Source organism: Oryx dammah, unplaced genomic scaffold (assembly GCF_014754425.2).
Source record: "Oryx dammah isolate SB20612 unplaced genomic scaffold, SCBI_Odam_1.1 HiC_scaffold_5, whole genome shotgun sequence".
Lineage (NCBI taxonomy): Eukaryota > Metazoa > Chordata > Mammalia > Artiodactyla > Bovidae > Oryx > Oryx dammah.
In genome coordinates, this window is record NW_024070189.1 from 75,116,782 (window position 1) to 75,142,328 (window position 25,547).

At 33.3% G+C, this 25,547-nt stretch overlaps 1 protein-coding gene across 3 annotated transcripts in view; it reads left to right on the plus strand.

Moving 5' to 3' along the window:
• The window catches only part of DMXL1 (Dmx like 1), a 129,882-nt gene that overhangs the window by 86,427 nt on the left and 17,908 nt on the right, over positions 1–25,547 (plus strand). Inside the window, exons 31-40 of one of the 3 annotated variants that reach the window (XM_040241687.1) lie at positions 771–856; positions 1,996–2,197; positions 3,427–3,544; positions 6,695–6,757; positions 13,047–13,133; positions 16,377–16,498; positions 16,863–17,004; positions 20,101–20,151; positions 20,405–20,465; positions 24,447–24,574. In XM_040241687.1, the coding sequence (XP_040097621.1) occupies positions 771–856; positions 1,996–2,197; positions 3,427–3,544; positions 6,695–6,757; positions 13,047–13,133; positions 16,377–16,498; positions 16,863–17,004; positions 20,101–20,151; positions 20,405–20,465; positions 24,447–24,574 (1,060 nt within the window). The remainder of the gene's footprint in view (positions 1–770; positions 857–1,995; positions 2,198–3,426; positions 3,545–6,694; positions 6,758–13,046; positions 13,134–16,376; positions 16,499–16,862; positions 17,005–20,100; positions 20,152–20,404; positions 20,466–24,446; positions 24,575–25,547) is intronic. The other 2 variants (XM_040241688.1, XM_040241689.1) reach the window with 2 other exon arrangements.

A 25,547-nucleotide genomic window follows, 5' to 3' on the forward strand; every position in this document is an offset into this window, starting at 1 on the left:
ATTTAATTTTAAGCTTCTTTAAAAAATTTTGGTTTTTAATTTTGAAAATAATGCATGTGAAATTAGTAGCTTGGTGAATTATAACCTAGATCTGAATTGTTAAGTTCCCGTCCATAACAGTAATTCCACAGTTAATTTTTGATTGTGTACTTTATGACAGTTTAGACTAATAAAAACCAGTACTCTAAGGAACAAATTTTTCACTTGAAAAAGAAGCCAAAATGTCTCTGTTTAATTTTTTTAAAAAAAGCAAATCTTCAAGCATATCTCTTCCAGCTGAGTCTTCCTCTATGCTGTTTACAGATACTCATTCTTACGAGTTTCTGGTTTATCCTTTTGTTTTCAAAAATAAGCTTGTGTGTGTGTGTCTCTGTGTGTATACAAAAATCTTTATTTCTGCTGCTTTCTTACACAGAAGGTAGTAGATACCATATTATATGTAATGTTTATATTATTAATACATGCTAAAGTTCACTTCATATTAACATTTAGAGATCCTTTTTTGTTCTTTTTTATGGCTACCCTAAAATATTCCATGATTTAAAGCTAGTTATTCAGTCATTACTCTCCTGATGGGTAATTTGGTTGTTTATACTCTTTTGCTATTGCAGATAATGCTGACATGAGTAAACTGCCTGTGTATATTGTTTTGTTTTTGTGGCGGTATATCTTCAGGGTAGATTCCTAGTAGTGAGTTATTGGGACAAAGAGTAGTGTAGTCTTCTCAATCCCTAAGTAAATTTTTAACAAATCTATTGCTTTATTTATAGTTGGTCATTGATGCGTTTGGCAATGGTACAGCTGGTGCTGAGCAATTTGAAGACTTTCTATCCTTTTGCAGGTCATGATCTTGCAGGTAATACATAGCTTAACATGAACTAATATTGCCATTGCTTTTGATTTACTGTTTTGTATTTTTTTTCAAATAGTGGAGAAAAAGTTTAGTAACTTCCTGCAGGTAGAAGATTGGGTTCTTTTAACCAAAGCAACCGTCTATAAATGAGTCTGTCATATTGTTAGTTGCTGTTAGAAAGACAGGATCCAAGAAAGCAGGAAATGTGCAGCTGATGTGATTAACTGCGCCAAGACTGTGTTTATAGCTCTAGTCAAAGAGTTGGGTATTTCCTAGTTGTAGACACACAGGAGACTAACAAAAGCAAAAATGTAGTAATTATCAACTCCAATGGATGAAAAGCTTGTATAGGAACAAAAGGGGCATGGCAGTATACCAAGTAATTTAGCTGTGATTTTTATATGTATGTGGTAGATGTTAAAATACTAATTTAACCAAAAATTATTATGGACTATATTGGATTGATGGAGAGAAGGGAAGTTTATTCTCATATTCCATAATAGTAAATCAGTAGATCACTTCTAAACTTGAAAAAACTCAAGAATTTGCAGTAAGCCTACTATTTAGATTTTTGAAGGTAAAAAGCAAGAATAACTAAAGATTGAAAGTAGGATCAGGATTTAGGAATATGGAAATGTAAAATATGAAGTGTTGAGTTTTGTAGTAAGTATTATTTCACTTTTTTTTTTACCTTGTGTATTGTTTTAATACTCAAAAGAAGTCTAAGTTATATGCTGTGCAGAAATTGGGCTGATACAAGGGTTTAAGGCAACTGATTTTCCGTCCAGACATATTTTTATGATATTCACGTACATTTTTTCATATGAAATTAAAGTCAGATGCAGTAATTCGTATAGCAGTTATTTAAATCACAAGTCATGAATGTTATTTCAAGTTCTAGTAGTAAAGGTATGATGTAATTTTGACCTAGATTGCCCTTTTTCTGTTATCCTAGGCCACTAATTATGTTGAAATGCCATAGAGATTTACAGCATCCTTCTTTTCAGTCCTCTGGACTTCTGTGCTCACCTCTCTTTCACATCTCCTCTGCCAAAATGTGTATATCTTATTTCAGTCATTTTTAAGATTGAATATAGCATTTTATTGCAGAAGATAAATGTGGGTCGATTTTCTCTTTTTAGAGCTTCCAGTTAGTTCACCACTTTGTCATGCTGTTCTAAAAACTCTTCAGTGCTGGGAACAAGTTCTTCTCCGACGACTTGAAATCCACGGGGGACCACCTCAAAACTTCATTGCAAGTCATACCTCTGAAGAGAGTGTTTCAGCAGGTCCTGCAATTCTCCGCCACAAAGCTTTGCTGGAACCTACAAACACTCCTTTCAAGTAGGTTTTCATATGGATACTATTCTGAGTTTTACTGTCAGAATATTAGTGGTATTTCAAGAAGAAAATGTTTTAGTACTTCTTACATTTAATTTGCTGTTCTGGGCTCATATCTGTGTCTTTGTGTGATGCATATTGTAGTCTGGATTTTCGCAAACATTTCTGACAAAGGTTTATATAGTAAATATTTTAGGCTTTGCTGGCCCTACAGTCCTTGTTGGAGCTGTTCAACCCTGCCATTGGAGAGTGAAAGCAACCATAAACAATAAGTGAATGGGCATAGCTGTGATCCAATGAATTTTTATATAGGAGTATAATTGATTAACAATGATCTGTTAGTTATAGATGTAATTCACTTACACCAATACAAGTATCCATTCTTTGTAAAATTGTTTTCTCATTTAGGTTATTACAGAATATTGAGCCAAGTTCCCGGTGCTATACAATGGGTCCTTGTTGCTTATCTATTCTAAATATAATAGAGTCAACAAACTTTATTTTTGAATATGAAAGGTAGGCTGGATTTGAACTGTTGGCCAGTGTTTCCTAACACCTACTTGGGAGCAGAGCTATTTGGAACAGATTTTTAGCAAACTATTTTACTGTACATGAAGAAATAAAGCATTTGTACCAAAAGATAAATCAGTTCAGTGCTTGCTTCCTTAAGAAAATTACTACAGAAAATGTTAACCGAATAAACAGTGTACTTCGTGGCTCAGTGACATAGTTGATTTCCATTCTTTCACAGGCTCTTCCCTCATTGCTCATCAGTAACAGAGTTCATGGGCTATTACATGTTCACAGACAATACTTTGAGTGGCTTTGTTTGTGGATCTCTTCTAGGAAGCATACCTCTTTTGTTAGATCTTACATTCTTAGGTTAAAGGTCAGCAAACTGCAAACCATGGGGCCAAATCCACACCTCCTTCTGTGTTGTCAATAAAGGTTTATGATTTGTATCCACACCCTTTCATGTTAGTATTACCTGTGGATGCTTTCCCACTTCAGTGGTGAAGTTATGTGGTTGTAGGAGAGAACATATGGCCCACAAAGCCTGAAATATTTACTGTCTCTTCTTTTAAGAAAAGTGTTACTGATTACTACCCTAGATGATTTGGTCTGATTCTAGATAACTTATTATTATAATTATTCATATAGCACCAAGGGAATGTAATCAGGTTAATCAGAAGTCTCTGAAGTGTATAGTGAAATATATTGCCTCTCTGTAGATCTAAACACCATCTGGCACTGTCTGTGAAGAGACTTTGGCAGTACTTGGTGAAGCAGGAAGAAATTCAAGAAACCTTTATCAGAAATATATTCACAAAGAAAAGGTGTCTAAATGAGGTCTGTATAAATTAAAACTTGTTTGCTATTTTGTTATTAATGCCTTGTATTTTTAACTATAAAGAGTTGTATTTTACAGACTTATAAAAATTCATTTTTTATGTCATAAACATGTATGTTAATTCATAGAGAGAGTTGGTATTTTCCTAACTAGTTTAAAGTAACTAATTCAGATGTAGTTGGAACTTTTTTTCCCCAAAAAGATACTGTTTAACTTAGAATTCTGTATCTTGTTCCCTGATTTTGAGTTGTCATGACTACTATTTGAGACAAAGGGGAAATTTCCCATTCTTTTCATGTGATAAAGTTTATCTTAGAAGTTTCATTGAAACTAGGTTTTTATACTGAAAACATATCAAATATTTACATTTTCTTTTTATTGTATTGATTATACTTAGTACAATTTTATAATCTCAGTTTATAATTATACTGTAACTGGTTGATTGTACCTTAATGTTATCATAATACAGATTATTTTTCTCATTTAGTTCAGTGCTACTCATAAGTCCAGTTTGATATGGGGGACTTGTATGGAATATAAATTAACATATTGCTTCTTTCTTTTAAATAATTTTGCTATTAAGAAGTATTGTATAAATTAAGCAGTGGGTTTAGTGATGTAGTCAATTCCTTATTTTCCCATATATCGGTAACAGAGAGTTCAAGACTGGTGGCTGGTTGTAGATCATCACACTTTGAGACGCTCTGAACTAATCTGAAAGCAGGCTTTTCAGGTTTTGAAGTGGGAGGAAAAAAGGAAGACATTTCAGTTGGAAAGATAAAGAAATAGAATGGCTTCTTAAAGACAAGTTAGCAAAAAGCAAGATGACATCTAACTTTATTGGAAAAGGAAAATTAATTATGTTTTGTCTGTCAGTTTAAGAACTAATTTGTTACAGGCAACTGCATGTGTTATTATTTACTGTTTGCCTTATGATATAAATATATTTGAATTAGCCAAGTCAGGAAACAAAATACATAGTATTCTTGCTAACTTAGAAGACTTTTGATACATATCTAGTCAAACAATAGATACAATTAAATAGAGTACAAGTTAACGTATTTCTTTTTAACCTTTGGTGAGACATATCTTAAATATTTTATATATATATTACTTTAAAACAGTTGAAGAAAACCTTTGGATAAATAAAATTGAAAATTGTGCTATATGAGTGTCAGAGTAATTAGAATGTGACTGGTGAGGTAATGTTTCTTATTTTAAAGGTACCTTTGACTAAAATAATATGTTGCAAGTTAAAGCCTTCTCACAATGATATACAAAGCGCTGCTGCATTCTGAATAAAAAGCATGTTTTACTATGCTTGTTATTAGTACTTTAATTTCTTTGATGCACCTTGTAATATGAACATGCAAATTGAGCATAGTAATTTCAAGTACAAAATTTTTTTTAAAAGCCATTGCTGTATTTGATAAATATAGTTGTGAAAATAAAAACATTTCTCCACTGCTGATATATTTAGTGCATTTGGGAAATGAAATCATTCTCAAAACAAAACAGAAAACTAGTTTGCTACTAGATTGTCTAATTGAATCAGGAAATAGAATCATTAAGGGAATAGAGCATAACTAACCCAGAATGCATAAGGAATGGTAATGGAAAAATGAGTATAGATGTACCTGTTAAACTCATCTGCTGTTTTATTCTTAGTTTTCTTAGGAGTTTCATAATATCTTAAGAAAATTTTAGTTATTTTTGTATTGTAATTATTTTAATAAAAATCATGAATATGGATGCTAGACTATAAAAGATTTTAGTTATCATTTAGCTAAATATTTTCTCTGATTTTAGTTTTTTTTATCTCCAAAATAAATATAATATACTTTTCAGTATTTGACTAGCAGATTTAACTTATTTAAAACCCAGCATGATTAATGACAGTTATGAGAAATTTATTGTTACTGCTTTGTTGTCTTATTCTAAACAGTGATAGTGACATTTTCATGAAGGAAATATGAAAAGAAAAATTTTACCTAGTAAAACATAGATTAAATGGAATTAAATAAAAATTAACTTTATAGAGTTGGTACAAAATTATTTAATCTTTACTGGAAAGTTGACTGGCTTTTTGTAGTATTTTCAAAATTACCTTCCATCTCTCTGTTTTATAAAATGATGATTTTTTAAATATAAATTTATTTATTTTAATTGGAGGCTGATTACTTAATAGTTGAGCCCAAGTCTCTGTGACTTTTCAGATGGTTAGAAAATAGATACATGACAGGCCCTATATTTACAGTAGATGTTGGAGAGTATTTTGAGAGTGCTGCTGTTGCTTTATTCCTATACATGTTTGGAATCTAATTTTCTTCATCTGACATTAAAGTTCTGGTGTATCCTCAGATCTTTTCTTTTCCTGTATAATATAGTTTGCTGGCACATGTATTTTTAAAATAGAAGTCCTTCACTGTTTGTACTTATTTAAAAGTAAAATACAAATGTAGATGGCTGCAAATAGACTATATCCTAATCAGTCCCAACCCCCCCAAAATGCTTGACAGCTGTCATCTTAATCCTCAGTTTCTTTTTTTGTTTTGTTTCATTTTCTAAGAACTAAAGATTGTGAACCATCTCCTTCATTAACAAGTGCTAATATCCTCTTTTAAAAAGAATATGTTGCTCCAAGCATATTATTGACTATTTCTGGCTAAGTCAAGAGAAGGAGTTAGAAATCTTGAAATCAAAGTTTCTAATCAGGAGATTTTCCTTGAGGAATGAGATATCATAATGGAGACAAGACTTAATAGTGTGTAAGAGAACAGTTTGACTTTAATTTTCATTTGATGATACTCTGGCACTAGTAGCTCTGAAATTTGTAGGGTAAAGTACTCTGGACTTAATCTTGCTTAAATGTCAACATTTCAAATGAGTGAAGTGAGTAAAAATTTCTTAGGAAATAGAATAAAATTTATAGTGATTGTTAATGAGTTCTGAGGGATTAAGTTTTCTCCAACCCCCAATCATGTCTCTCCACACATACTTCGTTTAAAATATATGAATTAAAAAAAAAAAAACAGTTCAGTATTGTTTTCTAGTAAATTTGGTTAAAAATAAAAAGAAATATCCCCAGTATTTTACATGTTACATCTCATCTTTACTCTTTGTCATATGGTTATTCTTTCTTGATGAAGTCATTAGAGGACAACTGTGAAACCATCAAAAATTCTATGATGGAGGAGCCAAACATCAATAAGGTACAAAATATCATTCAACTGAAATTAGAAATTGCATTCTTTAATGGGAAAAACAAAGTATGTGCATTTTAGTTCTGGACTGGACTTTGTTTCCAATGCAATTAAATTGCTGCATTACTTTTTAAAGTAATTAATTACCTCAAATTACTTTTTTTTAACAAGTTAAATATTGTAATCATTAAAAAATGTTTCTGTTTTGTTTTTAAGAGAATGCAATTTTAAACGGAGTTGAATGTATCCTGTTTTGGCTACAAATTTTTGAGTAAATAAAACTAAAGTTCTTAATAAAACATAATTATAGTAGGTATTATAGAATTATAGTAGTATTATTGTTCTGTTTCTGCAAGTATCACTTTTGAAGTTAAAATTCTCTTCTGTGATTGTAATTACTTAAAATATATCAAATAATATTATGTAGCTTTTATTTTGGCTCAGATGGTAAAGAATCCGACTGCAATGCAGGAGACCCAGGTTCAATCCCTCGGCTGGAAAGATCCCCTGGAGAAGGGAATGGCAATATTCCACTCCAGTATTCTTGCCTGCAGAATTCCATGGACAGAGGAGCCTGGCGGGCTGCAGTCCATGGGGTCACAAAGAATTGAACACTGCTGAGTAACTAACATACACACAGCATTTTTTTTTACTAGTACCAGTAGCATATAGCACATTGCCTTATGCATAGTAAGTACTCAAAGTACTTGAGAACAAGAGCAGAAAGGATGAGAATTTGTACAATCATAAAACAACTCCCAGCTGTTTTTAATGATTACCAGGCAAAGAATATTGTTAACTGTGTGTTTGATAGAATTCACCAGAGAAATTATCTGGGCCTGGAGTTTTTAAATCTCCAGTTTCTATTTTTAACAGATATAGGATAGTTCAAGCTATCTGTTTCTTCTTGAGTGAACTTTCTTAGTCCATACCTTTTAAAAAATTTTCTGCTTCACTTCAGTTGTCAAATTTATTGGTTAAAGTTATTAATAGTTTTTCCTTATCTTTTTAATACACAGTAGAATCTATGGTGATATTATCTCTCATTTCTCTGCTATAATCTTAAAAACAAAATTATTTCTTAGTATTTATATTCCCTAATTCTTTGAGTATTGATGTCATTTTATATTCGTCCAGTTGCTTCCCATTTCTTTCTGTTATGCCTTTGATATTTTTTAGAGCTCATCTTCATGTTTGTTTTATTAAATCATTAGGGTAGTGCTGAAGTACTCTGGGCATACAAGAGTACTTCATTATATTGCAGGTCATAGTAACAAAACCACTAATGAGACCTTTCCATAGATCTGTTGTGTGACACTGAGCTCATTCCACTCTTGAAGCCTCATTTACTAAGGTTTCAACTTGTAAAATGAGAGTTGATAAAACATGCTGCTGCTTTAATTGAAATAGCAGTAAAGTCCTGGATTTAGTCTGTTAGAACTTTTCCCTTCTTCTCCAATTCCTAAAGAAAACCTTGTGGAACCTAAATACTATTCAGATCAGTTCCTGCATAAAATTTATTTTAAAAAAAATTGTGATATAATATGTGTATAAAATTTATCATTTTAATTGTTTTCAGTATACAGTTCAGTGACATTAAGTACATTAATATGGTAGTGCAACCATCATGACATCCATTCCCAGAACTTCATTTTCCTAAAATGAAACTCTTTACCTGTTAAACAGTGCTCCAGCCCCAGGCAGTTACCTTTCAGTCTATGAATTTTACTACCCTCAGTACCCATTATACTTGGAATCATACAGTACTCGTCCTTTTGTGACTGGCTTATTTCATTTAGTGTAACATCTTCAGAGTTCATCCATGTCATAGCATGTATCAGAATTATGTTTCTTTTCAAGGTTAATAATATCCTATTGTGTATATATAATGTATTCTGTTCATCTATTCATCTGTTAATGAGCATTTGGGTTATATCCCATCTTTTGGCTATTCTGGGTAGTACTGCTGTGAGCATTGGTATGCAAATATCTCTTCCAGTCTCTGCTTTCATTTCTTTGTGTGTATACTGAGAAGTGGAATTGCTGGATCATATGGTAATTCTTTGGTTAGTTTTTTTTTCTGCATAATCTCATAAAATCTCTTTTAGCATTAATATTTGGATTTCCCCCTCATATATCCAGCCCAATCACATTTTATAAGCATGACTTGAAACCTTATATTAAGAAGACCTTTAAGACCATATTCATTGTGACTTTTTTACTCTGCTTTTATGTTGTATGACTTTTAATGTTTGTAGCACATGTGAGTTCCATATTTTTATTTGCCAGTATCATGTCCCTGGTAGCTTGGACAGTAAAGCGTCTGCCTACAATGTGGGAGACCTGGGTTCAATCCCTGGGTCAGGAAGATCCCCTGGAGAAGGAAATGGCAACCCACTCCAGTATTCATGCCTGGAAGATCCCACGGACCGAGGAGCCTGGTGGGCTATAGTCCGTGGGGTCACAAAGAGTCGGACACAACTGAGCAACTTCTCTTCACTTCACATCATGTCCCCACTTCCTTCCTTTCTTTCCCAGCTTAGATTCCATGAGCCCTTACCATCTGAGCCACCAGGGAAGCTCTCTTATTGTGATCAATCCCTTGCAAATCTCCTAACCTTTTTGCCCTCTTCTCTCTACACTGTACTTGCCTTCAAAATTCCCAAACCTGTTTAAACCTAGCTCTCTACCAACTCTATGTCTGCACCCAAGTAGCTGAATGTGGATGAAGTAAAAGCACAAACCATGGGGGCTTGCCTTATTTAAAATTTATAGTCACAAATCTCAAATTAAACTATCCCACCATCATAATTTTTTCTTCATTTTCTTTTCATTCTCCCTACTTTTTCCCTTTTATCTCAGCTTTCTGGTATTTCTTTACTACGTTCCATGGATGACTTCATTTTGCTATCAAAATAAGTATAGTCAGCAGAGATTTAGCCCACTGTATTGTCCCATCACCAGATCTCACTTCTGTCCTATATGCAGATATTTTGTTCTGCCTTCTCTCAAAATAGATGATCTGACACTGTTTTATCCAAAGCCAAATCTTCCACTTGTGCACTGATCCTGTCTGCTCTTATCTCCCCAAGAACTTTGCTTCAGTATTTATTCCTCATCTCACTCCCATGATAAATTTTTACCCAAGTTATTCTCAACATAAGTAAATATATTTTATTGTCTTTAATATGAAAACCAAAAAAAATCTATCTTTGAGTCTATCACCTGATTTCTCTAAGCCTTTATCTAGGAAAATTCATTTATAGAGTTACCTATAAAGTCATTCAAGAATGAAACTTAAAGAGTAATATTGCAGATACCATGTAGGAACTACCCAGTTTCAGAAATAAAACATTGTCAGCTCAGTTGAATGCCCCTGTGAACATTCCCCAGTGGACTTCCTTCCCTAGTCAACAAATGTCACGTGTTCCTCTAACCTAGTTGCTGCTGCTGCTGCTGCTAAGTCGCATCAGTTGTGTCTGACTGTGCAACCCCATAGATGGAAGCCCACCAGGCTCCTCTATCCCTGAGATTCTCCAGGCAAGAACACTGGAGTGGGTTGCCATTTCCTTCTCCAATGCATGAAAGTGAAAAGTGAAAGTGAAGTCGCTCAGTCGTGTCTGACTCTTAGCAACCCCATGGACTGCAGCCTACCAGGCTCTTCCGTCCATGGGATTTTCCAGGCGAGAGTACTGGAGTGGGGTGCCAGTGCCTTCTCCGTCTAACCTAGTTAGGTATTATCTTTAGCCCGCTCCATTGTGATTGTCCTAGTGTGTGACTACACTGATTGCAGTAGTCAATTTTCTGTCTTTATAAAATTCAACTTTTTAGTATCTTTTGATAGTGTTAATCTCCACTACTTTTTTGAAACTCTTGGTTCGAGAATGTTTCCTGTTCTGTCAGTTTATTCACTGTCAGTATTTCTCTTTCCCAGTGCTATTTCCTAGTCCTGAAATGACTAATCTTTCTTTCATACCATTGAAATGTGGAATACTCCAGGACTTATTTCTCTAACCTTTTCTCTTCCTATCTTTACTTTCTCTATGGTTTATCTGATAGCTTAAATATCATCCATTGGCTGATAATCTTAGTTATTCCTAATATTTAGGAATAATGAGTAGGAATAATTAGGAATTACCGATAATCGGTAATTCACTTCATGAATTCCAGAGCTGCATATATAACCTAATAGTTACCTCCCCCTGAATGTCAAAACACAGAATTTTCTGTCTTCCCCTAATTCCAGCCTAAACCCACTCTTTCCTTCACTTTCATCCAGTATCCTTTATTGAGACAGATCTGTAAACCGGGAGTCATCCTTCCTTTCTCTAATACTCATACTTCAGTTTCAGCCCATTGACAAAATTTATCTTATTTTTAACCACTTAATCACTACCACTATTCTACTACCCTAATCAAATCCACCACTACTTCTCACTTTAGCTATTGTAGTAGCCTCTTAGCTCATTTCCTGGCAGCCAGTCTCTCACCCTTTGTGTTTTGCCCTACAACATCCAGAATTACCAAAACCTTCCAGTATTTTTCTAACTTTAAAAATGAAATCTGGATTCTTTATTATGGCATTTAAGGCTCTGTACAAACAAAACCTGCTACTTCTCCAAACTCATCTCCTACAACTTGTTATTGTTCTCAAAATTAAATATACATAAACTCTTAACGCTAAACACCATTTCTCCTGTTCCACTCCACCCCCTTTAGTTGATTCTCATGCAGGTCATCTTGGGACCACACCATTGAGAAAACAGTGTTTTGGTAAATCTAGATAATGAGAGGACAGGAATGTATTTCCTTACCAAAGAAGCTTTTTTTGAACTTCTTGCTTTTCTCTCCATGACAATGAAGTTTGAAGACTGTTCTGCAGGTGACACTACCCACCCCCCCATTCATTACCAGCAAATAGCATATTGCTCTATTCCATGGAAATACTATTTGTCTTTATATCTAATTTCTTTAAAAGTCCAATAGTAAACACTTAGTGTGCTTTAGATACCAGGCAAATAGGTGGTTAATTTGGAATTTTAGTCATGGGATTACAAAATTTGACTTAGAAATTGTTATGGACGATGAGCCTCAGACAGGTAAGACTTTATTTAGAAAAGAAGTTGACCTTCAAATCAACCAAAATGTTTGTAGGAGCAGTGAATTTTTAAAATATTTGTTAGCAAGTTGCATTTAAGATTATATTTGACATTTTTCATCCAGTGACTGTGAGTTTTGATTGCATATGGTTATTTTGGTTTAATCATAAGTCTCTTTCAACTTTGTAAATGAACTATCATCTTAGTTGCCATTTTAAAAAATACTGCTAACCCTACTCAGTTCTGTGGTCAAACAGTGGATGGGGATTGGTGATATTTTATTTAAATTTTCCAGGAAGTAAATTTGTTTTCTAATTTCAAATTAATAACTTCTGTATTTCATGATGAGTTATAAAACATTTTATAATAATTCATTTTAAAGATTAAGGGTTAGGGAGAATAAAATAAAATGAATCATAGTGCATTAAGTAACATCTCTAACTCTTAACAATTGCCTCTTCATTTTACTTCTGATTATTTTAGTAAATTTTAATTTTATACAGTACTCTCTTCTAAGTTGAAAGATGTATTTGCCTTCTGTGGTATAAGCAAAAGGTCAAATACGTTTCCCTTATCTAACGTATATTGGATTATGGTCTATTCAGCTATTAAAATGATTACTGACTTGGGTAAAATATTATGCTTTTCAGGATTTCAGGTTTATTTTATAACTAGAAAGTTATTTTATACGGAGTCTGTAAAATATATTCAGCTGGCTGTGTCCTGCTTGTTCCTCTGTAGATCATGAACTAAGAATGGTTTTTATATTTTTGAAAGGTTTTTTAAAAGAATATGCAGCATGACTGTATTGGTCTGCAAAACCTAAAATATTTATCTTCTGGCTTTTTTATATTTTTAAAATATTATCAAAAGATTATAAACTCAAGAAGTGTGGTAAATTTATTTTACTTTAATAATTAGAATGCCTTAAATTATCTTATTGCACCTTAAGAATATAAGCAGTTAATGGAGTTGTTTATCAATTATGTTTTTATATGTGAAAAAGAAAATTTGTAAAGATGTTATTTCCTCTTACCAAATTTTGTTTCAGAAATAATTAGCATGTAAATTAGTACCTTTGGATTTGAATTATCTAAAAAGCATCTTAATTTATGCAAGTATTAAATGAAAGACCAGCATATTTCTTTTTCCTATTACTAACATTGCTGTATGTTTGTACCTTTCTTCCCTCCATGTAGATAGAAGCAGATTTGGGATATCCTGGAGGTAAAGCAAGAATTATTCATAAGGAATCTGATATCATTACTGCCTTTGCTGTTAACAAAGTAAGTACATCGACTTTTTTCTTTAATTAAGTACTCATAGTTGGAGAATGTCTCCTATTCTGTCAGTTTATTTACTAGTATTGTTTCCCTTTCTCAAAGCTATTTTTCTACTCCCTAAATTGCAATCTGAGTAAATTCTTTATTGTATAAGATGATTATATTGCTTGATAATTTATTTGACTTTGGATATATAGCAGATAAAAATACTTTATTACTAAACAGAGGGAAGTCTAAAGTATTTATATATGCAGTTGCCTTGAGAATTATTGTATTTTATTTTTATTTTTTGGCCATGCAGCAGGGCATGTGGGATCTTAGTTCCCTGTTTAGGGATTGAATTCACACCCCCTGCAGTGGAAGGATGGCGTCTTAACCACTGGACCACCAGGGACATCCCCTGCCTTTACAGTTTATACAACACATCCAATTAATCCAAAGAAAATGTTTTCTGTCTTTCTTATATGAATATGTTGAATGTGATTCTTAGATCAAAATCAAGCTTAAATGTGACTCACAGAAAGTCTTCCTCTTTAACTTTTAGCTATAATAGCTGCCCAACTAGAGTGTTTGCTTTGTATCCCTTACCCTTCTACTCAGCATCCTCCATAGAGGTGTCTATAAGCTACTTACAGAAGAGGTAGCCTTAGGTACAGTGGTCCATGGTTGAAATTTGTCTTAGCCCTTTCTCCTCCTATCTTGCCTAACTTCCTTACTAAAAAATGTATAAAAACTTCTAGTTACTCATTTCCTTTTACTACCAATAACCTAAAGGAGATATATATCTAGATATGTGTGTGTATATATATCAGTTCAGTTCAGCTGCTCAGTCATGTCTGACTCTTCGCGACCCCATAGATTGCAGCACTCCAGGCCTCCCTGTCCATCACCGACTCCCAGAGTTTACTCAAACTCAGGTCCATTGAGTCAGTGATGCCATCTAATCATCTCATCCTCTGTTGTTCCCTTCTCCTTCTGCCTTTGAGATATATATATATATACACACATATATATACACACACACACTTTTTCATGTATTCATAACTTTAAAATATTATTTAGATCATATCCTATGGCATTACCCATTCAGTAACCATTCACCAATTGGTTCTTTATTGTCCTATCCTTGTCTGTCTTTTCTTTGATTTCATCTAGATAGTGCCTTTGTCATTCTTTCCTCATCTTTTCCTGGGTTCCTTGTCTCATTTCCTCATAGACACTCCTGATTAATGACTAGTTCTGTTCATAGCAGGCAAGTTTGAAATTAGCCCCTTAGCCAGGCAGTTCTCATGATGTGCTAATATATAATATGATATATACATGTGAAATACAAATACAAAATTATTATCTATACACAACTAGTACCTTCCTTCTCCTGAAGAAAATAAGATTTTAGTATTTTGTGTTATAAAACAAACTAGCTTTTTTCTCTTATTTGAATTTATATAACTAGTTGAACAGTCATCCTCATGATAATAATACAAAGTCTTCTGTTGACTTTTTAAGAGTGTACTTGTTTAATTTTTATTTCTCCAGTTATTTTGTTAAATTTTTACATCTTTGCTAAATTTGTAGGTAAGAAATAATATCTTTTGCTTTAAATTGCAGTAATTAAAAATGCTGATAACATTGAACTTTTCCTCATTTGTGTAGTTGTGGATTATCTGTCAAGCACTGTGAAGGATCTGAGATACTCCCCTACATTCAATCTAACAAGTTAGCTTTCACAATTAATGGATACTGTTAGAAGACATAAGACTCCAGGACCAGAGACAAAGTATAGTTTATTACTAACAGCAAAAGCAAAAGCTAGAACATTAGCATTTTTGCTCTGGTTCCCTAAGGTGCAATTCCTAGTGACAGCAAGAGGGCTAGATGATACCTAAACAAAGTGTGTTGCATTACAAGCGGAGAACAGTGCGTTCAGGGAACCCAAATCTTTTCTAATGGACAGTAAGCATATCTGCCTTTTGATCTGGAGGGAGAGTCTATAGCTATATAGGCATCCTGATAATAATACTGTGAAACAAAAGCAGTCATTGACTAACTCACAAGACACACAGAAGTAGAGAGTCACATGGAGAATTACCTTCCAGCAGTGTAGTTAATTTCCTTTTTTCCACATATCTCTGGAGTCTCAGTTTTTTCAGTCCCAGTTTGTATTAGAATTTTGCATAATTGAAATATTAGTCCTGTTTTCTCTTTGCTATCAATAATCTTCCTTTTTTCCTTTAAAGATACACATTTTAAATTTGTAGATGTTGAAAGTTTTCTATCATTTAATCTGACCAGCTTTTCACTGATGATTTTTTTCTGAAATACTTCATCACCTTTTCTTGGTGAGTGAAGTGAGTGAAGTCGCTCAGTCATGTCTGACTCTTTGCGACCCCATGGACTGTGGCCCACCAGGCTCCTCCGTCCATGCGATTCTCCAGGCAAGAATACTGGAGTGGATTGCCATTTCCTTCTCCAGGGAATTTTCCTAACCCAGGGATCAAATTCAGGTCTCCCGCATTGCAGGCAGACGCTTTAACCTCTGAGCCACCAGGGAAGCCCTAAAAAAGTGAAAGTCGCTCAGTCGTGTCCAACTCTTTGCGATCCCATGGACTGTACAGCCCACAGAATTGTCCAGGCCGCAATACTGGAGTGGGTAGCTTTTCCCTTCTCCAGCGGATCTTCCCATCCAGGGACTGAACCCACGTCTCCCGCACTGCAGGCGGATTCTTTACTAACTGAGACACGAGACCCCTCCCCAAATTCTGTTTGTCTTGCCTAAGATTGAAAGGCTTTAGGAGAAAGAAATGCCATCTTATTTGAATAAAAATTCACCATTATTTCTTCAGTTTGAAGTTCTTATCTCCCTTTGTTTACCTTCCAGGGCTCTTATATTTTTCAATATCTCACTTCACATTTCTGAACTGTGCAAATTTTAGGGAGATAGTACCATTCTAGTAGACTAGAGAGAGAGTGCTAGTGGTAGAAGAAATGAAGTGGCACTTGCGTTTCCATTTGTAGCTGCCTTCTGTTGAATGCGGTGAAATTCTCAAAATATAAACATATCTCCAAGTTCATCCTGATGGTTATCTCAAAGTTTAATTATTAAAATATTTATTTGTGAAACTAATATTTATTCTAACCTAAAGTTATCATTTCTAGAGGCTGTTTTGTAGTCTCCATATTCAAAAGTAGCCCATATACATGTTATGCTTTCTTTATTTAAAAATTATTATATGATTTATTTTTCAGGCGAATAGAAACTGCATAGCAATTGCTTCGAGCCATGATGTTCAAGAATTAGATGTTTCTGGAATTCTGGCTACACAGATCTATACTTGGGTAGATGATGATGTAGAAGTGGAAACCAAAGGGTACCCTTTTACTTTGTTTTTAAATGGTGATATTGTAGTATGAATGATGATATCCACAGAACTGTACCTTTCAAGTTATTTTTTAAAGGAATATTCCTAGATTGTAAGCAAAATGGAAGTTGATATGCTAAAGAATAAAGAAGTGGGATGGCTTGAACTTTAAAAAAGTGGGTTGAGGGTTGGAAGGGAATAAGAGAAGGGATCTGAAATTGTTCATGCATGGAATTATTGGCTGTGAGTTAGGAGTTGAGCTGAAGAAAATCAGTTTTAAAGAGAAATGCAAAGTCATATGTTAGACCTTTCAGGTATAACAAGGAATGAAGATCTGATGAGTTGATTTATTCTGGCTGACATTCCTTTGTAGATCAGAAGATTTCTTGGTTATACATGCTCGTGACGATTTAACAGCTGTGCAAGGTACAACCCCATATACACACAGCAATCCTGGTACTCCAATTAACATGCCATGGCTTGGTAGTACACAGACTGGCAGAGGAGCATCTGTGGTATGTAAAGTTAAAAATGTTTGTGTATAAATGTCTGCTTTTTCCCTCTAAATTAATAAGACAAAGGATGTAAATGTTTTTTAAAATTTTAATTTTTTTAGTAAGTCATACTTTTTGGAAATTCTGATTTTTTTATTTGAAGAATAATAGGTTTTCATTTGATAACAAAAATTATTTTAAATAAATGGAAATACAAAGAGATGTATTTTAAGTAATAATTATTTGAAACTTACTGTTCCAAATTAGGCCTCAGCAAACCACATGCTGTGGGTCAGATCCTGCCTACCACCTGGTTTTGTGTCAACATGCTAAGAATTTATATTTTTAAGCCATTAAAAAAAATTAAAATAAGTATGGTATTTTGTGACACATGAAAATTATATGAAATTTAGATTTTATTGTGTATAAATAAAGTTTTATTAGAACATGGCCACACATTTTTTTAGTATTTTGTTTATGGATGCTTTCACATTACAATGGTAAGATTGAGATTCTGAGACAGAGACTATATGCCCATAAAGCACCAAACATTTATTTATCTAATTCTTTTCAAAAAAGATTTGCCAATTCCTAGCCTAGATAATATTTTTAAATGGTTATCAACTAACAACTCTTAGTTGATGCTGAGACAAATATATTTTTCTTTTCATGAAAAAATAAAAATGATACAAATTTTAAAATTTAAGCAAAATATAATGTGCAGATGAACTGAAAAAGTATGATGATGTAGAAGTGGAAACCAAAGGGTACCCTTTTACTTTGTTTTTAAATGGTGATATTGTAGTATGAATGACGATATCCACAGAACTGTATGTACCCTGATTACCTAGGATATAATCCATAGCTGTATCTACATGAGTATAGAAATCAATACACAGAACCAAAGAAATCCAGCACCAGCAATTTTTCAATGACTTGCAGGTGGTAGGTGTTTTTTTTCCCCCACAGTTTAAGTCCTGTAGAATTCTGTCTTTGCCCCCCCCTGCCAATTTTTTGACTAATTAGTGAAGATAATTCTTTAAATAAAGCTTGATTATCTTTAATAATACCTGATAATATTTTATACTTAATGCAGTTCCTTTACCAATCATATAACCTTGTTATTGTTTGAGATATCTGTTGTAGATGTTACATTATTCCACTTAACCATTCTTTAGATGAAGCTTGAGATCGAGAAAGGTCAAAGAATTTAACTCAGGTCACTGTCTCCAATTTGTGGTAGAGCTTCTGTTAAAGCCCTCCATTCCTCTTCACTCATTGATTTCATGGAGGACTGTTTTAAGTATTGAATTGAAGAATATGAAAAACAGTCTAGTGATTATTCAAAAGAAAAGACTTGGTCATTAATAGTTAATTTTTTCCATTGGACAGATACATTAAAATTCACTTGTAAAACTTAACGATGTATCTTTTAAAGGAGAACTTAGAATATACACAATATATTAAAAGAAATAATAAGCATTTTTTCCAGCTCTATTTTCAGAGAATATAATACAATTCTTCCTTGAAACAGTTTTCTTTCTGGTCTCTGCTTCTACAACTGCTCCCTCTGTCTGTTACACAGCAGGCAGAGTTTCTCTTTTCTAAAACATCACCCAGGTTATCACTCCCATGCTTAAAACTAAGATTTCCCAGTACTGCTTTAAAACAAGTCTTTCACGTGGCTTCTAAGGCCCTGTGTGACTTAAATTCAGCCAGCCTCTGCAGTAGCATCTCCCTTTTTTCCCCACTGGATTCTCTTTGCTCTCTAGTTGCAGTCAGTGACCTTCTTTCTACTGCTTGAACACATCAGACTTAGAGCCTCTGCCTTGGTTTCTACTCAGGATACTTAACTGTTTACCATTCAGATCTCAACTCAGATTCCCAGAGATTTCTCTTGTTTCCCTAGCAAAGGTATCTGCTCCTGCCTCCTCTACTCCCAGTTATCCTGTTTTCTCATTTGATAGTCATATTATCCCATTTTATCATCTTTATAGCTTTTATCAATTTATAAATTATCTATTATTATTTGGTTGTATTTTATTCCCTTCTGAATGTAAGCTCTTTGAGAGTTTATTATGTGTCTACTTTATACACACTGGTGATCTCTAAGTAGAATGTGCTTAACATTTAGTCGATGCTCAGAAAATATTTGCTTATTCTCCAGAGCATTTTTATGTGGAAATTTACCTTTGTCATTCCTCTTAGGACTGAATTTTCTTCCTATTTAAATGTTAGAACATCTTTTTAGTTGGTGTCATTGTGGTTTGTAAACATAAATATTGGGATTACCCCACTCCAGCCTCAGGAAAGACACCAGTATAATAAGGTGGTTCCTTTTATATAGATCTTCTAAAATAATCAGTGATTTCTTTTCCCTTGTACTAGTCTGTATATGCTTTCAGAAACTTAACTCTTTGTATTTTTTATTCATGATTTTCCTTTCTTTGATACTCTTATTAGGAAAAAAAAGTGGTTAAAAGAAAAATCAAGAATCCTCAGGCTGTTTTTTTTAATTGAGACTAGAGGTTTAAAAATGATGTTTACTAAACAGAAATAACATTCAGCAGGCTTTCAATTTTTGTGGGTAGGGAATTTGATCAGATATTTTCTAGTCCTATTATTTTATTAAATTATGCATACTAATGAAAAGGAATAATAGTTAGGACCAATTTCTGCTCTTTTGGAGTATAGCCGTATCCAAACATGTCTTTCAGTGTTTCTGTTCCTCCCTGATTCTGCTGACCTAGTTCCATCCCTCCCTATTATATCCCCACTTTACTTATGGCTTTGGCCTAATTAAACAATTTAAAATCCAAAAGAACAGTAACAACAAAAAAATGTGCATGAGACTGGTGCTACAAACTTAGGATAATCTGTAACATTATTTATAGTCTATAAATAGGATATATCCTGTAAATTAAAATTATCCCTTTAGTTTCAAGTACTTAGTTTACTCTTGTTTGACAGGCTACTTAAACCATTCAAAGCATAATTTTAAAATGGATAAATAAATAGTTCCAAACTATTAGTTAAAAATTTATACAGTTTTCTGTTTACCTCTTTTTTTTTTTTTTCACATGCTTCTGCCTGTCTTTTTAACCTTATCCTATTCAGGATTATTCCAATAAATTTAATGGGATCAGAAAAGAATTGGCAAGAAAGGAGGTAAGACTAAATTCTTGAGGTGAATTTGTTCTTAGATCCTAGGCAATGATGCAGAAAATGTATGTACACTTAAAATGTTAGCTGAGCTGTTAAAAATTTTATTTCTGTTATCATATTTAGTATTTTTAGCACCCATCATGATAGTTACGGAATCACACAAAAATAAATGTTACTTGAATTTCCTGTCACAACATAAAATTTTAATGCTACTTTTTATTAAAAGTGTAAACGAATGATTTTTCTTTGTTAACAGATGATTAAGAAAGCCATTAATAATGTCAGAAGAATGACTTCTCATCCAACTCTTCCTTACTGTAAGTTGATAATAAGCCATTATTGTAAAGAATTTAAAGGAAAATTCTAGTATCAATCAAAAGTAGTCAACTTTTGTTTTGTTGTTGTTGAGAATGTTTGCTAGCAAGTAAAATCACCTCAAAATTGAGTAAAAATAGAGAAAGTAATTTTCCTGAATTAATAAAGACTAACTTAATGTGTAATTTTTTAGCATTTTGCTGCATATTTCTTAGCACATTTTATTTTTGAGCATTTCTATACTCTTCATAGTGTTAAATTGTAGCTGACAATTACTGTTTTAATAATTGGATCACTCTCATCTTTTATTATATAGACCAGAACCATATCTTGGTCATTTAGAGCCTCATCATAATCAGTTTGTATTTTTTTAAATATTTGTCAGTTTATCTTTTATCAGACACACTAATAGTAAGTGTAGTGGTTATACAGTCTAAGGCAGGATATATTTATTTTCAGTTAATCTTCCTAGGAATCTCAAAAGTTTTTCTTCCATTAACAAAGAAATTAATGGGGAATTATTGGAAGTATTGAAGCAGAAATAATAATAGAGACAACTTTAAAATTAACTGTTGGGTTGGAATCATTATTCATATTGGCATAGTGAGTATTTCAAGTTTTTTTTAATAAGATTTTTAAGTTGTGCCCTTCATCAAGTTGTCCTACCACACAGTAACAAAAATAGTAAAAATAGTACATGTTAATTAAAAGATACTCATGTCCCTCCAATTTAATAACCTATAAAAAACTGTACTACCTTTTTTATGAGAAATATTCTGATAAAATACAAGTGAAAAAACCAAAGTTCTTTTTACTTAATGATCACAAGTGCTGTAAGCATGTGTTATCAAAGTTGTATACCAGTGTCTAATAAAAGTGTTCAAGAGAGCCATATACTTAAGATGAATAGGTAGCTTCTATTACTTATGCTAGAGACATAAAATAATACTGAAAACTTTAGTTGATTTTTCGCTATGTTGAATTTATTCAATACTAGAAGTATATGTTTTCTATCCACAAGTCTAATGTAAAACATGAACTAAAAACAATCATGAGATGGTTTAGAGAGAAAGGAATCAAAGGTGTTTTATATATAAAGTGTAGATAATATGAATCCCACAGTGAGAAAATTTGGCATTGCTTAAAACCTATCCTTACTCTTTGCAGTAGGGTTTAGAAGTTTCCTGAAATATTGAAGGGATTTCATTATTTCTCAGCCCTAAAGCATGTGTGATGACAATTGACTAGTTTATAAATATGCTTTGCCTCAAGCCCATAGATTTAAATAAAATAATTCCTGGATTCAAAGAAAATTAATGGGCTTATTTTCATAGTTCTTAGGTAATATCATGTAACTTCTGTCTTGGGATAAGTACTTTCTCCATTCAGAGAACTACTATAACTGACAGTAAGAGAGTTGAAAAATTAAATGCTAATTAGTCACTGAATTTTTTTTACAGTATATTGTTTCATATCATGAATAAGTCTCACAGATAGTAATTTAGTTCAACAGTGGGCTCCTTTCATGAACTGGAGTTTGAAAATGAGTTATTGATTTATTTTTAAAAATTTTTTGTACTTTTTTTTTGTCATGCTGTGTCTTTGTTGCTGCTTGAGCTTTTTCCATTGCAGTGTATGGCTTCTAATTGCAGTGGTTTCTCTTGTTATGGAGCACAGGCTCTATGGAGCATGGACTTCAGTAGTTTTGATGCATGGGCTCAGTAGTTGTGGCTCCCCAGCTCTAAAGCAGAGGCTCAGTAGTTGTGGTGCACGGGCTAAGGTACTCTATGGCATGTGGGATCTTCCCGAACCAGGGATTGAACCCGTGTCTCCTGCATTAGCAGGTGAATTCTTTGCCATTGAACCACCAGGGAAGCCCTGAAATAGAGTTTTTAAAAATTTGACTGAATTGCTGATACCTCAAAACAGTTCCTTTCTTCCTTGGAACAGATTTTTTAAAGATCTTAGTCATTATAAACCAATCTTTTGGACTTAAGGAAAATTTTATAGAAGTTAATCTGATGAGTTGAAATAGAAAGATAAGTCTTCGAAAGAAAGTTCTATTTAAAAAAAAATGAGTATGTTAAAATTTTTAAGGTTGCATTTAACTCTTTCCACACCTATATAGCATAACACTCTCCAGTTACTAATAAGGGATATTTACACAGACAACTTGGTTATAGGAACCTTTTGGTTTTTTTTTAACTTTATAAAGTTTTAAGAGAGTATTTCATTTTCATGTAAGCTACTAATAGGGATTTTTCCAAATAAATGAAAACCATGAATAATAGAAAAATTTGAATGATTTTTGTTAATGCATCTAGTCCAGTTTGTGTTTGTGATTAAGCTAGACAAAACTATAGAGGGGAGGGGAATACAGTTAGCATCCCTTGTTGTTGTTCAATCACTAAGTCATGTCTGACTCTGCTATCACATGAACTGCAGCACACCAGGTTTCCCTGTCCTTCACTGTTTCCTAGAGTTTGTTCAAACTCATGTCCATAGAGTTGGTGATGCCACCCAACCGACTCATCCTATGTCGCCCCCACCCCCTTCTCCCCCTGCCTTCAGTCTTTCCCAGCATCAAGGTCTTTTCCAATGAGTCAGCTCTTCACATCAGGTGGCTCTACTACTAACATTCCTAGTCACAAGAAATTGTACCCACTCTTGCATCCCAGCCCAGTGTTAAAACATAATCAAAACAGTTGAAGTTCCTTTGTTTTAAGTACTTGGAAAGGAAGGAAGGAAAGTTAACTCATATATGACTAGAAATGTGCGAGATGCTTTATGTACATTAATATAATTTTTCACTACCTCTGTACCATATTCTTAATGTCAGTTTAGCCCTGTATGTTAGGTATATTTCTGAATGATTTATATACATTATCTCATTTACTTCTCAAAACTGTACAGTGACCTATATGTCATTAATGATATATATCATTATAGTAGTGACTTATATACCTTTTTGGCTTCCCTGGTGGCGCAGATGGTAAAGAATCTGCCTATAATGCAGGAGACCCAGGTTCAATCCCTGGATCAGAAAGTTCCCCTGGAGAAGGAAATGGCAACCCACTCCAGTATTCTCACCTGGAGAATCCCCATGGACAGAGGAGCGTGGAGGGCTACAGTCCATGGGGTCACAAAGAGTCGGACTCAACTGAGTGACTAACACTTTCACTTTCATATACCTTTTACAAGAAGAAAATAGAGCAGGGGGATTATGTAAGACTCCTAGTAACATACAATTAGTAAATGATAAAGCAAAGAAGCAATAATATTTAGTTTATTCATATTCCTTAGTGAAATGGATACTGTATTTGAGTATTAGATCAATCATAATAAAATTATTAGAAATGATTGATTTTTTAACATGACTTTTAAGACCTTCTCCAATCATTTTGTCAGAGAAAAATGGAGATATTTAAACATTATTAGTAGGACTGATAAGAACTGACTGTTAGTAATCCCAAGATCAAAAAAAAAAAAAAAAAAAGTAATCCCAAGATCATCTTTTTAATACAGTTAACTTGAAATATTGTGTTTGTCTCAGGTTTACAACAGTGATTCAGGACTTTTATACATTGCAAAATGATCACCATGATAAGTCCAATTACCATCTGTCACCATACAAAGTTAAATAATCCTAAGACTCTAACCCTTTATCATAAACATGATCTGTTAAAGGTTATTAAAACATAATTGAGATAATTTCAAAAGAAAATAAAGTTTATAGAGATCTGATTCAATTGCTTCTGTTGTTTTGTATGAGGATATGTTCTCAGATGAAAGAATCTTATGTAATTATCTGTTTTTAAGATTGAGAGTATTCAAGTGAAGTTTCATACAAAAGTAAATTCATCTAAATTGACTATGACTCATTTCTTAGGTATTTCTTCCATATTTTCACATTGGATCAAAAAATAAATTTGCCAAAGGTTCTTGAAATAAATTTGTAGTTTTTTTCCCCTCTTATAATGCAGATCTGACAGGAGCTCAAGATGGAAGCGTCAGAATGTTCGAATGGGGCCATTCTCAACAAATAACCTGTTTCCGCTCTGGTGGCAATTCAAGAGTTACAAGAATGAGATTTAACTATCAAGGAAATAAGGTAATATTTAAAAGTGTAAATAGGGGTAATGGTTTGATTTTGTTAAAGGTTTATGAATATTTCTTATTTGGGCTTCTGAAAAGAACAGTTCACTGATCTACTGGAGAAGTATTAATCCATCTATATGAATTCTTTTCAGAGAAATTCCTTTCAAAATTTAATTTCACTTGGTTCTTGCTGTAAAGTCATTATATACATGTCCATCAAAATTCTTTTATGTGATGCTTAAGGACCAAATGATTATAGGACCATCTTCTAAATACTTCTGCTTTCTTTATCCTCTGGAACCTACTCAAAATATGGTCAGGTACCAAGTAGTAGGCAACATCTGAGAGCCTATTAGAAATGCAGATTATTGACTCCAGAGCTATCAAATCACCATCTGTTTTTTAGCCAGATGCTCCTGTGATTTGTACAAAACATTAAAGTTTGAGGAACACCTCCTCTAGAACAGGATGTTGGCAAACTATGGCCTAGACCACCTATTTTGTAAATAAAATTATATTTGAACACAGCTAACCAGTTCATTATTTGTTTTCCATGATTATTTTCTCAGTTCAGCAACAGAGTTCAGGGGAACAAAGACTTTATATCTGGCAAGCCATATTTATTCTATGGGCCTTTTAACAAAAATTTGCCAACCTGGCTCTTACTGTCTTCACTTCCTGTAATCTTCCTTCCTAAAACTGTCTCTCTCTGCCCCTCCTGTCTTACTAGCACTTCAAACAGCTACTAAAGGGGAAATCAGCCTTCTTTTTGTCTTTATGACCATGCTACACTAAAAACATTTACATGGGCCCTTGCTGATAGTACATCTTGCCTTTAATTTTCTGTCAGCCTCCAAACCTTCTACCATCCTCACATGTTACTTGTATCATGATGTGCTACAACCTTTTTGCCTACAACATTTATTAGATGGCTCTTAGCATTTCACTAAAGTCAACAATTTTTTCATGTATTTATGAAACCGAAT